The sequence below is a fragment of the Tupaia chinensis genome, unplaced genomic scaffold, assembly GCF_000334495.1.
Source record: "Tupaia chinensis unplaced genomic scaffold, TupChi_1.0 Scaffold000255_1, whole genome shotgun sequence".
Classification (NCBI taxonomy): domain Eukaryota; kingdom Metazoa; phylum Chordata; class Mammalia; order Scandentia; family Tupaiidae; genus Tupaia; species Tupaia belangeri.
In genome coordinates, this window is record NW_006159735.1 from 1,246,648 (window position 1) to 1,263,250 (window position 16,603).

The following is a 16,603-nucleotide window of genomic DNA, read 5'->3' on the forward strand; positions in this document are numbered from 1 at the left end:
CCTGCTTCTTACCAGGATTTGAGACATATATTGGGCATCCAGTATATTTTTCAAGCCACTGGGCCAGAATTAAAACTGTGGTTGGCTTTTCTTTAGTTTTTGTTTGTTTGTTTGTTTTTTTGAGAGAGATTTTTGCTATAGGGCATGTGCGCTCACTGGAGAGACAGAGAAAGAAAGTGAGAAATCACCCCCAGGGTGATAGCCAGGGCACAATCCTTTCTTCTCTATCCTCCTCAGGATTTTAGGCATGCATGCACACGCTCCTGGCTTGAGTTTTAAGCTACTGAGTCTGGGACTCAAACTGCGGTCAACTACATGGGAGTCCAGCAACATAACCACTATGCCATCTGCTGGTCCCCAAACTGTGACTGACTTTGTAAAATTCAGCTCCCAATGTACTGTACTTAACCACTGTGCTATTGGACCAGCCCTTCAATTGTATCTTAATAAAAAACTTAGGTAGTAGAAGCTACAAACCCTTATAGAGCGAAAAACCGACTTATGAAATGTAGGAAATGGTCCATTTTCAAGCACAAAATAGAGTGTACTCTAGGAGTTTGATTTATTAATGAGATGAAAGCAAAGCTACACAGCGTTCTGCTCCCACTGGGCATCATTTGCTCTGGTTTTGGAAATGTTTAGGAAACGTTGCCTCTGTCGCCACTTATCGAAATAAATGATTGCAGGGTTCCAAATTACCTGTTTTTGTCAGATTTAATAAGTTCACGTTAATTGGTCACAAGTCTGGTTTATTTTCCATAGAAAAGAATCTTCAGTTTAGTGATTGCAACACCCGTTTTGATTTTTCTCCATAATTTGTGTTTCTTTCATACTTCCTTGTGTTTCTCTCTTTTCTCTCTTTCTAACACAGACATCTTTATACAGTGGCACGTGAAGTTTTTAAAACTTTTAAAAATAATTATTAAATTTTTAAATTTAACTTTATTCATTAATTTCAATTTGACCAGAGAGGGAGAAAGTGGGGATGGGAGGTGGGGGGGGTGAGAAAGCAAGCCATCAAGTCTGGGACTTGAATCATGATTGGCCATGTGGGAGCCAGTTTTCTTCCCCCACCACACCACCTGCCAGCCCCAAAACTTTTCTTTTTTTTAAGAGGTTTTCGCCTTAGGGCATGTGTCCTCACCAGAGAGAGAGAAAAACAGAGACAGTGAGAAGGAAAGTGAGAAATCACCCCCAAAAGGGTATGGCCACACCTCAATCCCTTCTCCATTTTCCTGGGATCTTGGGCATACGTGTACATGCACTTGGTGTGATTTTGAAGTCACCAGATCCAGGACTCGAACCATGGTCAGCCATGTGGGAGAGTCCAGTGATGTAACCACTATGCTATCTGCGGACCCCAAACGTTTTTACTTTTTTTTTTTAAATTACTTTAACATTCATTCATTCATTCTTTCTTTGTTTAATTTAATTTGACCAGAGAAGGACTAAGTGAGAGAGACAGAGGGAGAGAGGGAAAGTGAGAGAGCAAGCCACCAGGTCCAGGACTCAAACTCTGGTCGGGCATGCAGGAGTCCAGCGTCCTTAAACACCATGCCACCTGCTGGCCCCACTTTTTTACTCTTTAAGAAGGAGTTGTTTTCTCATTGGTCACTTTTTTTTCCTTTATACTATTTCATGTTTATTTTATACTCATATATAAAAGTATTTATGATAGGATATACTATTTCATGCTTATTTTATACTCATATATAAAAGTATTTAAGATAGGGTTTTTAAAAATAATTATTTAATTTTATTTTTCATTATTATTATTTTTTAATTTGCTATAGGGTGTGTGCACTCACCAGAGACAGAGAGAGGAAAACTGAGAAAAGAAGCTGCTCAGGCCTAAGACTCGAACCACTGTCGGCCATGTGAGAGTCTAGTGCCACAACCACCACGCCACCTGCTGGCCTCCAGATAGGGTTTTTTATTTATTTTTATTTTTATTTTATGCCAGAGGGCTCATGCACATTAAGAGGGAAGTGAAGGAAGGGATCATTGGTCACCTTTTCAAAATTTTGTTTACATACCTGAAATGTTTCAGTGCTCCTTTTTGATCACATTTTCCAACCTGAGTCCTCCTTTGGTTTTATTCTAGACAATGCCTGCCAGGTCCTTACACATTTTGCAGGGTCATGGCAATGTCTATTAAAACCTAGGATTACTAGATCAGACTTCAGGAATTTTTCTTTCACTCTGAATTTCTTCATCTTTTAAGCATTCTGTAGTTGTGGTTGATGAATTGCTTTATAGCTATTCATTTGGGTTGGGCCTGTGTGTGTACATGCTTTTAACCAACTTTTTTTTGGAGAGGTTTTTCACTATAGGGCGTGTGCGCTCACCAGACAGACAGAGACAGAGACAGAAAGCGAGAAATCACCCTCCAGGAGGGATGGGTATGCCACAATCCCTTCTCCTCCATTCTCCTCTCAGGATCTTGGGCACGCACGCACACGCGCCTGGCGTGAGTTTTAAGCCACCGGGTCCGGGACGCGAACCGCTTTCGACTATGTGGGACATATGTCCAGCGACATAGCTATTACACTAACTGCTGGTTCCCCTTTTAATCAACTTTTGAAGGCAGATATACTGCTTTGTATCTCTCTTTATTTCCTTTAACTGCGTAGTACTCAGTGGTGTTGAGTAATTGCTACTTTTAAATTTTAGGTGACATAAATATTTCGGCAGTCGGAAGTGAAGAAGTTAGTGAAGGTACAGACAGTGATGATCTTCCTTCCTATGTGTCTGCGTTCATAGAAAATGAAGTTGGAAATGACCTTCAATCTTTAAAGAAACTTGATAAACTCATAGAACAGATGACAGAAAGTAAAATGCAATTAGAAGAACAGGTAAGCATTAAAGCGTGTTGAAATAATATCAGTAGTATTACTCATTATAATTAATATAGTGTAAATATAACCACTATTGTATATGGAATTTCAAAGATGCCAGATGTGATAAATAAACTAATCATTTAAAACTGTTTAATATGTTTCAGTGACCTACAATGTGCTATGTATTTTTCAAATTATGTAAGACAAAGTTCCTACTAATATGATTTATGTCTTGAAAACGAAAATGTACTTATATGTAACATTTTACATCGATTTTCTTGCAATGACATCTGAAGTGCTTTTGTTAAAAAAATTACTTCATTTAACTTTATTTATTTTTAATTTGCCCAGAGAGGGACAGAGAGAGAGAGAGAGCGAGAGAGAGAAAGTGAGAAAGCAAGCCGCCAGGTTCGGGACCTGAACAGTGGTTGGCCATATGGGAGTCTAGTGCCCTTAGCCGCCACGCTACCTGCCGGCCCCATCACTGTTATTTTATTTTTTTGAGAGGTTTTTCACTATAGGGCGCGTGCGCTCGCCAGACAGAGACAGAGAGACAGAAAGCGAGAAATCACCCCCCAGAGGGGATGGCCACGCCGCAATCCCTTCTCCTCCATTCTCCTCTTGGGATCGTGGGCACGCACGCACACGTGCAGGGCATGGGCTTTTTAAGCCACCGGGTCCAGGATGCGAACCGCGGTCGACTACATGGGAGTCCAGCGACATAGCCATTACGCTAACTGCTGGTTCCCAATCACTGTTATTTTTGATTTGCTATAGGGCATGCGTGCTTCTGAGGTGGGGAGGGAGGGAGAGAGAAAGAAACTGAGAAAGCAGGTCGCTAAGTCTGGGACTCAGACTGTAGTTGGCCATGTAGGAGGGAGTCCAGGGCCCCAACCACCACACCATCCAGTGGCCCCAATTAATGTAATCTTAAAAAAATAATATGTGGATCCCTATACTTGCAAAGATGTGTTTGTCAAAGATAAAAGGTTTTTATTGCATCTTACTGAATTAGGTCAAGTAAACTCTGGGTGGGTAGTGGGTGTGTTATCTTCAGATTGTCAGCCATCTTCTGTTCTCTCATCCCCATCACTGTAGCTGCCACGTTGTCCTGTCCTTTCACCACACTGACTGCTCATCTCTAAGTTTAGCCTGGTCCTGTCTGCCTTTCCACTCCTGTAGGCAGGTTGTTGTGGCCCCTGTTGGAGGAGATCATTCAGCTGAGTGGGCTGTCGCTAGTCCAGTGGCCTGCCACTGGTGCCGAGCCTTCAGCCCTGAGCAGCTCTCCTTCCTTTGCTACTCCCCTCAGCTGTTATTCCGGATTCTCCCCAAGATGCTTACCTGACTTGGTCCTTCTGCTCTTTCCTTTTCCCAAGTAGAAAAAATTGAGACCATCGAGTACAAATCTATTTCAACAGTCAACTCTACATTCTATAAGTTTATTTCTGATCATTTTTACCTCTTAATTCAGCAGAAGATCAGCCTGCGGCCATCCTTATACCTCAAGTTCAACCTGTCATCTCAGTGAACTCTTACCATTTCATCCTTTGCTCTTTATCCAGACCTGTCCCCCTCAACCTAGAGATACATAGATCTTTTCATAAAATCTAAACAGGGCCAGCAGGTGACATGGTGGTTAACATGCTAATCCCACATGGCTGACTGTGTATTTTGAGTCCTGGACATGGTTGCTTGAAAAATACACTGAACACCCATGAATGTGTGCCCAGAATCCCAAGAAGAGAGTGGAGGAGAAGGAATTGCAGCATGGCCACCTCCTCCCTCCCCTTCCCTGGGAGGATGCTTTCTTATTTCCCCTTTGTTTTTCCCACTGTCCTTCTGTCAAGCACACGTGCCGTATAACAAAAACAAACACTAGGGGCTGGCAGGTGGCTGGTGGTTAAAGGCTCTGGATTTCCACGTGGCAAACTTCAGTTTGAGTCCCAGACCTGGCGGCTTGCTTTCTCACTTTCCCTTTCTTTCTCTCTGGTCAAATTAAAAATAACAACAACAACAAGTGGAATTAAATAAACAAATACTTCTTTAAAAACAAACAGAAACCTTCCCTTTATCTTTTGGTAGGTGTTAGTTCTCTCCTTTGATTGTCAGTCTTCTTCATAAAGTCACCTTAGGGGCTTGCTCTGTGGCCTTATGCATAAGGTAGCTAGATCCTACATGGCTGACAATACAGTTTAAGTCCCAGACCTGGTGGCTCAAGAAACATACTGGGTGCTTGTGTGCATGTTCCTAAGTCCCCAAAAGAGGGAAGATGGAATTCTGGCATGACTGTTCCCCATGGGAGATGCTTTCTCCTCTCCCTGTCTCTCTGTCTCTGGCAAGTGCACATGCCCTCTAGCAAAATAATAATAATAATAATAATTTGGGACCTGCAGATTACGTAATGGTTTTATTGCTGGACTCCCATGTAGTCAATCACTGTTTGAGTCCTGGACCTGGAGGCTTAAAACACACTTTGTTCATCTGTGTGCACGCCTAAGATCCAAAGAAGAGAATGGAGAAGGGCTTATGGTGCAGCCCTCCCCCTGGGGGATGATTTTTCACTTTCTGTCTATCTCTTCAGTAAGCACACATGCCCTAAAGCAAAAATCTCTAAAAAAGAAATAAACAAATAAATAATGATAATAATAATTCATCTTAAGGGGTCAGGTGGTGGCAGAGCAGTAACACTCAGGTTTTGTAAGGTAATCTCACATAAGATTTTCAGTTCAAGTCCAGAGACCTCCACAGATACACAGGGCATGTACTTGTCCGGGGCCAACTGGAGCTGGGGGTTTGAAGGAACATTGTTTTTTTTGTTTGTTTGTTTTTAAAATCACATTACATTCCTAAATTAGAAATCTGAATTATTCTCATATTAAAGACACTTAAGTATGGACTGGCCAGGTGGTGTTAAGGCAGCTGGATCCAATGGCTCACTACATGCTTCAAATCCTGGGCCCTGTGGCTTATTACACACACCTGGTACATATGTGTTCATGCCCAGAATCCTGAATGGAGAAGGGAGTGCAGCATGGTCATCCCCTGAGGGGATACTTTCTCACTCTCTCCCCAGTGAGCATACTCACCATATAGCAAATGGAAAAAAAAAAAAAAAAAAAAAAACACTGCCTATTGGATAAAACAAACATTCTTCTAAGGTAAAAAAAGGCAGCCGCTCTTCTCTCTGTGGTTTGGTCTCTCCCTGTGTTCAGGCTCATCTCTTCTCTCTGTGGTTTGGTCTCTCCCTGTGTTCAGGCTCATCTCTTCTCTCTGTGGTTTGGTCTCTCCCTGTGTTCAGGCTCATCTCTTCTCTCTGTGGTTTGGTCTCTCCCTGTGTTCAGGCTCATCTCTTCTCTCTGTGGTTTGGTCTCTCCCTGTGTTCAGGCTCATCTCTTCTCTCTGCATTTCTTTGAACTCGACTCCACGCCCTGCTGAGCTCCTTGTTCTCTTTGCTCTCTGTTCATATGTGAGCTTTTCCTTTTGTCCAGAATGTCCTTTCCTTTCATAGTTTCCTAGAAAATTTTCACCCATCCTGCAAAGGTCTGTGTGTGAGCCATGCAAGCTGAAATGTCATATACTGCAAAACCTCTTTCAGAGGTTGTTAGAGCTTGTTAGAAATGTAGAGCATGAAATGCAATTGGGATCATGTTAGAAATGCAGAATGTAAAAAGGAAAGAAAGGAAAAAAAAGACAGAAAAGCAGAATCTCAATCTCTGTTTCAGATTTTCCGAGTCCAGATTTGCATTGTAACAAGAACTCCAGGTGATGCATGTGTACATTCAAGTTTGGGAAGATCCCCTTTATTTCCTCGTTACACCTCACATATATCTGTTATTGCACTAATTCCACTGTTGAGATTACTCAGGTCTCTCTTCCATACCAAACTGAGCTTGCAGACAGATGCTGTGTCTTATTTATCTGTATGTATATCCCTACACCATTGCCTGGTACAGGGTGTCTAATCAGTATTGATGAAATTGAAATTTCTCTGTAATATCCTTTATACTGTATTAATGCCTAATATTTGTATGTTTTCCCATGAACCATTAGAAAAATTCACTTAATAAATACCTATCTAAAGGTATCACCTTGATGTCATTTTGCCAAGTTGTTGGTCCTTAGATGGATCGACGTAAAATTACGGTGGAACCCTGATGACTACGGTGGAATAAAGGTGATACGTGTCCCTTCCGAGTCCCTCTGGACCCCAGATATCGTTTTGTTTGATAAGTAAGTTTCTAAATATTATTTTATATCTTCTAAAGAAATCATTTGTATTCATATTAGCCGCTAGGCAGTTTGGCTTCCTCTTGAAAATCATTTTGCTGTAACATCAAATGACTTGATCTTATGTTCTTTAGTTTCATGAATCTACAAATAGATTCTGTGACCCTTCCCCCTGGTTTGGTGTATTGTTTTCTGATCAGAAAAGCATTCTCTGATGGGGCAGTACAGGAAGGTGTAGGGACAGTCCCTATAATGAGTCCCCTCCCAGTATCGCATGGCAGCAAACACTGTTACTGGCTTAAACACACAATCACACCCCCCCATTTGCAGTTTTGCTCTCTCTCATTGGTTATCCGTAGTACAGTACAATAAAAAAATTTTTTAAAGAACTATTTATTTGGGGCATACTGGTGGTGTGGAGGATAAAGGCACTGGACTCCCACATAACTGACTGCGGTTAGAGTCCTGGACCTCGTGACTTGCTTTCTCATGTTCCCTTTCTTTCTCTCTCTGTCTCTGGTCAAATTAATAAAAAGAGTTATTTAAGTTTGCTTATTTATTTACTTATGTTTAACTTCGACCAGAGAGAGACAGAGTGAGAGAGAGAGAGAGAGAGAGAGAGAGTGAGAGTGAGCGAGAGGAAATGAGGACTCAACCTGCAGTTGGCCATGTGAGAGTCCAGCACCCTTAACCATCATGTCACCTGCCAGCCCCAATTTGCTTTGGAAAATATTTAGTAGGTAAAGACCATACATGATCTCAGGCTAGGCTCTGAAAGTTCTGAACCTAAGAAGGCAAATCCTAAGATACTTAGTGGGCCCAATGAGGTAGGCCCCTACATACACATACATCTGTATGTATGTATGCTTTACATGCAACATTTTATGTTTGGGTTTGGCTGATGCAAGATAAAGAAATCAAACCTTGGAGCCAGCAGGTGTGTAGAAGTTAACACAGTTGGATTCCATGTGGCCAATTGCAGTTCGAGCCCTGGACCCAGTGGCTTGAAAAATTGCACTGTGTACATCCGTGCCCAAAATCTCAAGGGCAGAATGGAGAAGTGATTGTGATGTGGCCTTCCCCCTGGGAAGTTATTTCTCACTTTCCCTCTTCCTTTCTCTCTGGTGAGTACACATGCCCTAAGTAAAACTAAAAAAAAAAAGGAAGAAAGAAAAATCAAACCTCTCTTTGGAAATTTTTTTTATTTTTAATTTTTTAAAAGATGGAGTCTTAGCCTGTTGCAGTCCTTCCGCTTCAGTCTCTACCTGGGACTAGGTGTGCACCACCATGCGTGGCTTTTAGTTTATTCTAGGAATTGAACCCAGGCTTTCCCTGTGGTACAAACCTGCTGAGCATAGCATCTTAGCAACATGTGCCATTCTTCTGAACTTTTTATGGACAATTTTCAGTTCTGTTAGAACAAACGTATTTTGAAGGGAATGAACTAATAGAAGTTATGAAGCTTTTATCTAATTGCTGCTATTGTTTTGTTTTGTTTTGCTTTGTTTTGATCTGGTCAGGTACTTTTATCTAATTGCTGCTATTCTTTTGTTTTGCTTTGTTTTGATCTGGTCAGGTACTTACAATTTCATCAGAAATCCCTAAAAGAATTCAAAGTGCCTTAAAAAATGCAGAAGAATCAAAGCAACTTCTTAATCAGTTTCTGGAGCAAGAAACTCATCTTTTCAGCTCTATTAACAGCCACTTGCTGACCGCACAGCCCTGGATGGACGATCTTGGGGCCATGATTAGCCAAATTGAAGAGATTGAACGACATCTTGCTTACCTTAAATGGATTTCACAAATTGAAGAACTAAGGTAAAATGGGCTTCTTTGTTCTCATAATTATTATTTTCCTTTGAGGTTTCTGTCTTAGAGAGTGCATGCATGCCATTAAATAATTGAGTTAATTAAAGATGATAATAATATAATTTTACCAGTTATTATGAAAATAGCATTATGATAATGATTCTTTTCCTTTATTATGAATGAACATAAACTTTTCAGAGAGCTTAATTTGCATTTGAAAGAAAGTAATCTAAGTAACTTAAAATTTTAAATCTTACAGTTATATTATGAACACATGATAAAACTTATTATTTGTAATGCCAAATTAATAAAACAAACCCATGGTGTGGTAGTAGGTATTCATATTTAGTTTTTAGAGATGGTCACTTAATGAAATAAATTACTATAATTTGATTTTTTTTCCCCAGTGGGAATCATTTAGTAAGAGCTACAACATGTTTTTAGATGAGTAACAGAGTTTTGCTACTTGTGGGTAGGAACCAAAGTAAAACTCGACTTCATTAGTTCTTTGTAAATTGAAGATGTATCCCCGCTAGGGATATGATTGATTGTATTTGGTATTACCTTTCAAACAAGCTACAGTAACATTTCCCTAGATTGGCAGATTATTTGGTTTCATGATGTACTTCCCTAGTCCCTCCAAAGTACACTATTTCTTCCTTGCTTTATTTTAATAACTGTTGCCACAAATATGTCAGCAATCATTAATGTTGTCTAGAAAACATGAGGGGGAACATCATCTAAAAGTCTTAAAGTCCTGTTTCAAATATGTTATACTTAATATATTTGATTTATTTTTTTCTTTTTAAAAGAGAGATTTTTGCTGTAGGGTACATGTGCTCACCAGAGAGACAGAAAATAAGAAATCACTCCCAGGGGTGATAGCCACACCATAGTCCCTTCTCCTCCATTCTCTTCTTGGGATTCTGGGCATGCACGCAAATATACCTGGCATGTTTTAAGCCACTGGGTCTGGGACTCAAACCACTGTCAACTACATTGGAGTCCAGCGAGGGAGTCCAGGGACATAACCGCTATGCCATCTGGTGATCCTGATATATTTAATGTTAATATGGATATGTTATCTATCCCTTTGTCCTACATTATGTTTCCCACGATTTTTAAAAATGTTACACATGGGCCAGCCAGTGGTGTGGTCAAGGCAGCTGGATCCCACATGGCCAACTTCGAGGTTCAAGACCAGACCTGATGGGTTGAAATACAATGGGTGTGAGTGTGTACCCAAAATCTCAAGAGAAGAAATTGCAATGTGGTCATCCATGGGGGTGAGGGGTGCTTTCTCACTTTCTGTCTGTGTCTCTCTTTCTCATGAGCTCATGCACCCTTAAAGGTAAGTACATACACCTTATAATCAATTTTTAAAAAATTTACATATTGGGTTTACAAGTGTGGTAGTGGTTAAGGGTCCTGGACTCCTACATGCCCAACCATGGATCTAGTCCTGGACATGGCGGCTTGCTTTTTCACTTTCTCTCTCTCTGTATGTCTCTTGCTTGCTCTGTTTTTCCCTGGTCAAATAAAAAATAAAAGAATTCATTTGAAAAAATAGATTACATATCAGGGATCAGCAGATGGTGTAATGATTACATCGCTGGACTCCCACATAGTTAACCAGGGTTCGAGTCCTGGACCCTGTGGCTTAAAACTCATGGTAGGCATGTGTGTGTGTGTATGCGCAGAATCCCAAGAGGAGAATAAGGGTGAAGGGACTGTGGTATGGGCATCCCCCCTGGGGGGTGATTTCTCTTGTTCTGTTTCTCTGTCTCTCTGGCGAATGCACGCACCCTATAGCAAAAATATCTCTGAAAAAAATTTACATATCAGTTCGGTATTAAAATCTTTATTTTATAGATAAGCAGGTGTTGTACATTTACAGTAATATGCCTGGGCCACATGGTGGTGCAGTGGTAAAGTGTGATGCTCTGCAAGGCTGACCCACATGGGAAGATCCAGGTTTGCATCTAGAGAACCCCTGAGTATACTGGGCATGCACATACCCATGATCTCAGGTTGGCTAAAGCTCAGAGTGAACTGTGGTGTCAAGACCCTGTTCAGGGCGCCATCTCTGTCTCTCTTGCTCATGTGAAGAAATAAATAAAACTTAAGAAAAAATAATGAAGTAATATGCCTAAAATCATAGTGTTGCTAATGATTCCAGAAATTGACTTGAGCTTTTTAGATCATTTAAATCCTGTTTAGATAAGGAATTTTAAAACTTGCCTTATTTTGCTTTATTTTTCTTTGCCCCTCTGAAAGAAAATACCAATAAGGAGGAAGATTAATAACTTTATTAAGTAAAATAAATTGTGTAAAAGTGTTACTCTTAATAATAACCAAAGTAATAGATTAATTAATATAAGACTATGGTTATTGATAACCTTTCTGAAACTTGAATTGTTTAAAAGATAAATATGCCTAGGGAATCCTCTTAGAGATAGGGATCAGATTCATAATCAAGCAGATCACGGTTATTGTTCTTTCTTTAGTAATGTGTTCTTTCCTTTAGGTCTTTTGTGGTAACACCTCTATTTCTAGCTTTCTTTTGACCTCCTGGGGTTGTCTTCATTTCCATATGTCCCTCTAATGGCCTGTTTCTGGTTCTTTTTTTTTTTTTTTTGAGATGTTTTTGCTATAGGGCGCGTGCACTCGCCAGAGAGACAAAGAGAGACAGAAAGTGAGAAGTCACCCCCCATGGGGGATGGCCATGCTGCAATCCCTTCTCCTCCATTCTCCTCCCAGGATCTTGGGCATGCACGTACACACGCCCAGTGTGAGTTTAAGCCACTGGGTCCGGGACTCGAACCGCGGTCGACTACATGGGAGTCCATCAACATAGCCATTATACCAACTGCTGGTCTCGCACTTTCTCTTCTTAAAGAAAAGTAGTTTCTTCTTGTTAGAACTAGCATTTTTATGTTACTAGTGCTCTTTTTATTTTTTTATTTTTTTCTTTTTTTGGAGGGGTTTTTGCTATAGGGCACATATGCTCACCAGACAGACAGAGACAGACAGAGAGATAGAAAGAGAGAAATCACCCCCCAGGGGGGATGGCCACGCCGCAATCCCTTCTCCTCCCAGGATCTTGGGCACGCACGCACACGCGCCCGGCGTGAGGTTTAAAACACCGGGTCCAGGACTCAAACCGTGGTCGACTATGTGGGAGCCCAGCGACATAGCCATTACGCTAACTGCTGGTCCCCACTAGCGCTCTTTCCTGAACACTACCCTACAGCAGTGTCACCCTGAGTGAAGCCTCTAACTCTCACATTTCTTATGCTCTGAATGTCATCCATGCTTCACTGTTGTGTGGAAATCTGTTTTATTCCATCCTACGGCAGTACTATATTCTGTGGTTACTTGTACTTTTTTTTTTGAGAGTTTTTTTCCCTGTAGGGCGCATGCGAAAAACCCTTGCCACACAGACAGTGAGTGAGAGAGAGACAGAAAGGGGATGACCACACCGTAATCCTTTCTCCTCCATTCTTTTCTCGGGATCTTGGGCATCCATGCACATGTGCCTGGCGTGAGTTTTAGCCACCAGGTCCAGGACTTGAAACGCTGTTGACTACATGGGAGTCCAGCAACATAGCCATTACACTAACTGCTGGTCTCAGTTACTTGTACATTTTAAGTTCTTTTGTAATGTATACATTTCTTAAAGATGACAGTGTGTATTTTTTTTGAATTATTTATTTAACTTTTATTTATTTATTCCTTATTTTAATTTGACCAGAGAAAGACAGAGAGAGAGAAAGTGAGAAAGGTAGCTACCAAGTCCGGGACTCAAACCATGGTTGACCATGCGGGAGTGTCCATCACCCTAACCACTACACCACAAACTGGTGTAGTGTATATTTTCACGTAATGTAATACGTAGCTTAAAATTATATTTCTTCGAGAAGGGACCAGCAGTTAGTGTGATGGCTATGTCGCTGGATTCCCATGTAGTCGACCGCTGTTCATGTCCTGGACCCGGTGGCTTAAAACTCACGCCGGGTGTGTGTGCATGTGTGCCCAAGATCCCGAGAGGAGAATGGAGGAGAAGGGACTGCAGCGTGGCCATCTCCCCTGGGGGGTGATTTCTCACTTTCTGTCTTTCTGTCTGTCTCTGTCTGTCTGGCGAGCACACGCACCCTATGGGAAAAACCTCTTAAAAAAAGAAAAAGAAAAAAAATTTCTTTGAGAATGGAAATCAAATTGAGCTGGACAAAGTAGGTTAAAAAAATGAAGACTAGCAGGCAGGCAGGTGATGTAGACTCCCACAAGGTTGAGCATGGTTCAAGTCCTGGACCTCTCAGCTTGCTTTCTCATTTTCCCTTTCTCTCTCTCTGGTCAAATTAAAAAAATAAATAATAATAGCAAATAAATTTTTTTTTAAATGAGGACTAGATGTTACCCACATCATTCCCTTGGGTTAGGATACCAAGGGCTTCTAGTCCACCCACATTAACGTGCTGTATTCTCTAGGCGGGAACCACATGGGAGGCTCTGGTTTGATTCCAAGTCCAATCTAAAGACTGGCGGGGATGGCATGTGCCTGTAATCTTAGTAACTCTGGAGGCTGCTGCAGAGTTGAAGGCTGGCCAATACAACATAGTGGAAAAATTGCTTGTGATGGGGTGCACTCGTAATCCTAGCTGGGAGGCTGAGGCAGGAGGATCCTGACTCCAAAAAAGTTAAAATAAGTGAATAAATACTGGGACCAGCATGGGTCCAACCGGCTGACTTCCTTGTTCGAGTTCCAGACCTGATGGTTTGAGAATCATTCTGAGTACAGGTGCTTGCATGCCCAAGGTCCCAAGAGGAGAATGGAGTGGGATTGTAGTGTGCCCATCCTCCCTGGGGGGTGGTTTCTTACTTTTCTTCTTCTGTCTGTCTCTGGTGACCGCATGCACCCTATTAAAAAAAAATACAGAAGACTTCTGTAAGAGGCAGATTTGTCAGAAATAAGTGTTGTCTGAGAGAATGGGATACAGGACAAGTCTGTTCTGTTGGGATGACAGGGAATAGAAAAGTGGTGAGAGGTGTCTTGAGTGTGGGCTGCTACTCTCAGAAGGATGCTGTGTTAGAGGCCAGTAGGTGGGATGGTTGTTGCGGTGCGGTACTAGACTCCCCCATGGGCAACCCCGGGTCAAGTACCAAACCTGTCAGCTTGCTTTCTTATACTTTCCCCTTCTCTCTGTCTCTCTCTGGTCAAGTTAAAAAATAAAAATAACAAATAAAATTGAATAAATAAATAATTCTTTAAAAAAAAATCAGCGTGCTGTGTTAGAGGACTCCAGGCTCTCAGATACATTTAGGTATTGGGTAAAAAAGCCACTTCAGGGCAGGTGCCCTATTTGCTTTTAGGCGTAACTTCATATAAAACATGAGAAGCAGTTTTGATGAATTTGAAATTATTTTTTAAAAACTGTCCTAAGTCCTGGCTTTGCTTTGTTCTCCAGTGATAACATTCAGCAATATCTGATGACCAATAACGTACCAGAGGCAGCCTCTACTTTGGTGTCGATGGCAGAACTTGACATCAAGCTTCAGGAATCATCCTGTACTCATCTTCTTGGCTTCATGAGAGCCACGGTTAAATTCTGGCACAAAATTCTCAAGGACAAGCTTACAAGGTAGGGGGTTTACCCATATTTCAAGGCACTTGCTTTCAGATGGCCATTTGGTGATACTGTACTGAACCGTGTGTTACTTTTTCGTTACAGTGATTTTGAGGAAATTTTGGCACAGCTCCATTGGCCATTCGTTGCACCCCCGCAGTCTCAAACTGTGGGCATAAGTCGACCTGCCAGTGCCCCTGAGATTTACAGTAACTTGGAAACACTGTTTTGTCAGCTTCTGAAACTACAAACCTCGTATCTTTGTTGGAGTTGAAAACTCAATAAAATTTTTTTTATAGAGTAGATTTGTAGCTAGAAAGTAAAACTTTCTGAAAGTGGTAAAGAAGTCAAATGGGAGTCCTGGGTTTGGATCTAATCTGTAAATGCACCTCCAGGAGTAGGTTGAACTGCGTGTGTGGGGGAGGGCTAGGAGGAAGAGTTCTGAGGTCCGTGATTAACCCAAGTTCCCATCATAGGTTTCTTGGGACAGCAGAACAGATGGGCGATTTGAAAGAAACCTTAGTAACACAGTGTTAATTTAACCAAATGATTGCTTCAATTTATTTCCTATTTTTTTTTTAATTTTTTAAAAATAATTACTTAATTTTGTTACCAGTACAATTATAATTTCTTATAGGGTATATGTGCTCACCAGGGAGAGAGACAGACAAAGAGAAAGAGATAAATTGAGAAAGCTCTTTTAAAATAAATAAATAAATAAAAAATAAAGGGGCCGGCAGGTGGCGTGGTAATTAAGGTGCTGGAGCCTCCTACATGGCCTACAACAGTCGAGCCCCAGACCTGGTGGCTTGTTTTCTCACTTTCCTTTGCTCTGTGTGCCTTTCTCTGGTCAAATGAAAATGATTGAATGAATAAATAAAATTAAATAAATAATTCTTTAAAAAAAATTGAGAGGGGCCGGCAGGGGGCATGGTGGTTAAGGGTGCTGGACTCCCACATTGCCGACAGTGGTTCGAGTCCCAGACCCGGCGACTTGCTTTCTCACTTTCCCTCTCCCTCCCTATCTCTTTATCTCTCACCCTGATCCTTTCTGGTCAAAATAAAAAGTAAATAAGTAAATAAATAAATAAAGTTAAATATTTTTAAAAAATTGAGAAAGCAATCCTCCAGGTCCTGGATTTGAAACATAGTCAGACACCTGGGCGTCTAGTGCCTTAACTATCACACCACCTGTCAGCACCACCACTGTTCTTTATTTTAGGAAAGATTTATAGATTAATTACAACATTTTTATGCATTTTTTTTTACTGGATTTCATATTTAGGGTAGTTAGATTACATATTTCTTGCTTAGGATTTGATAGTTTTTATAAAATTTTATACTTTATGTTTATATGCATATGTGCGTGTGTGTGTGTATTTCTATGATTTTTGATTCTTTTTCCTTGACTTGACTATGTCAGAGATGAATTACTTACTGAGCCAAAACAACTCCCAGAAAAATACTCTCTTCCTGCATCCCCTTCTGTCATCCTGCCCATTCAGATTATGCTGGCTCCCCTTCAGAAGAGGTTCAGGTATCACTTCCGAGGGAACCGGCAGACTAATGTTATCAGCAAGGTGTGCTTTGCCAATCTTGTCCTTGTTTTTCATTAATAGCAAATGTTAAAGGTTTTTAATCATTCGCTGGCTTTAGTTAATTGAGCCTATTCATATTTCTGTTTTTTCTCTAAAAAGCGAAATTCCTGGTTTGTCACTACTCTTTATAGATACAGTTGGGACTTGTGTTGACATGCCATACTAATCAGCTTACTTACTCACTAACACATCACTTGACCATTTCTCAAGTTTGTCTTTAGGTGTGTCATAGCATTGGCTGTGGTACAACTGGATCCATAAGTGTTCCACTGTACAAATTACTCCTCTAGGTTAATAAATACATCAATAAGAGAAGTGAAAGTCCAAAGATAGTAGAGTACTACCTCTTAAATAGAGGTGCTGATGCTAAAATGATTTATATGCAAGAGAGATTATGGGAGTAAGTGATGGGAATGGTTTTGAGGAAATTATCACCAACTTTTTCTTTTTTTAAGTTTTTGCTATAGGGCACATGTGCTTGCCAGAGACATGGAACGAGCGGGAA

General features: G+C 40.9%; 1 protein-coding gene across 1 annotated transcript in view; it reads left to right on the forward strand.

Annotated features, from left to right (window-relative positions):
* Positions 1-16,603, forward strand: part of RINT1 (RAD50 interactor 1) — a 41,052-nt gene that overhangs the window by 7,352 nt on the left and 17,097 nt on the right. The window contains exons 3-7 of the mRNA XM_006149164.3: positions 2,674-2,855; positions 8,644-8,885; positions 14,342-14,515; positions 14,606-14,755; positions 15,924-16,080. Of these exons, the coding sequence (XP_006149226.1) occupies positions 2,674-2,855; positions 8,644-8,885; positions 14,342-14,515; positions 14,606-14,755; positions 15,924-16,080 (905 nt within the window). The remainder of the gene's footprint in view (positions 1-2,673; positions 2,856-8,643; positions 8,886-14,341; positions 14,516-14,605; positions 14,756-15,923; positions 16,081-16,603) is intronic.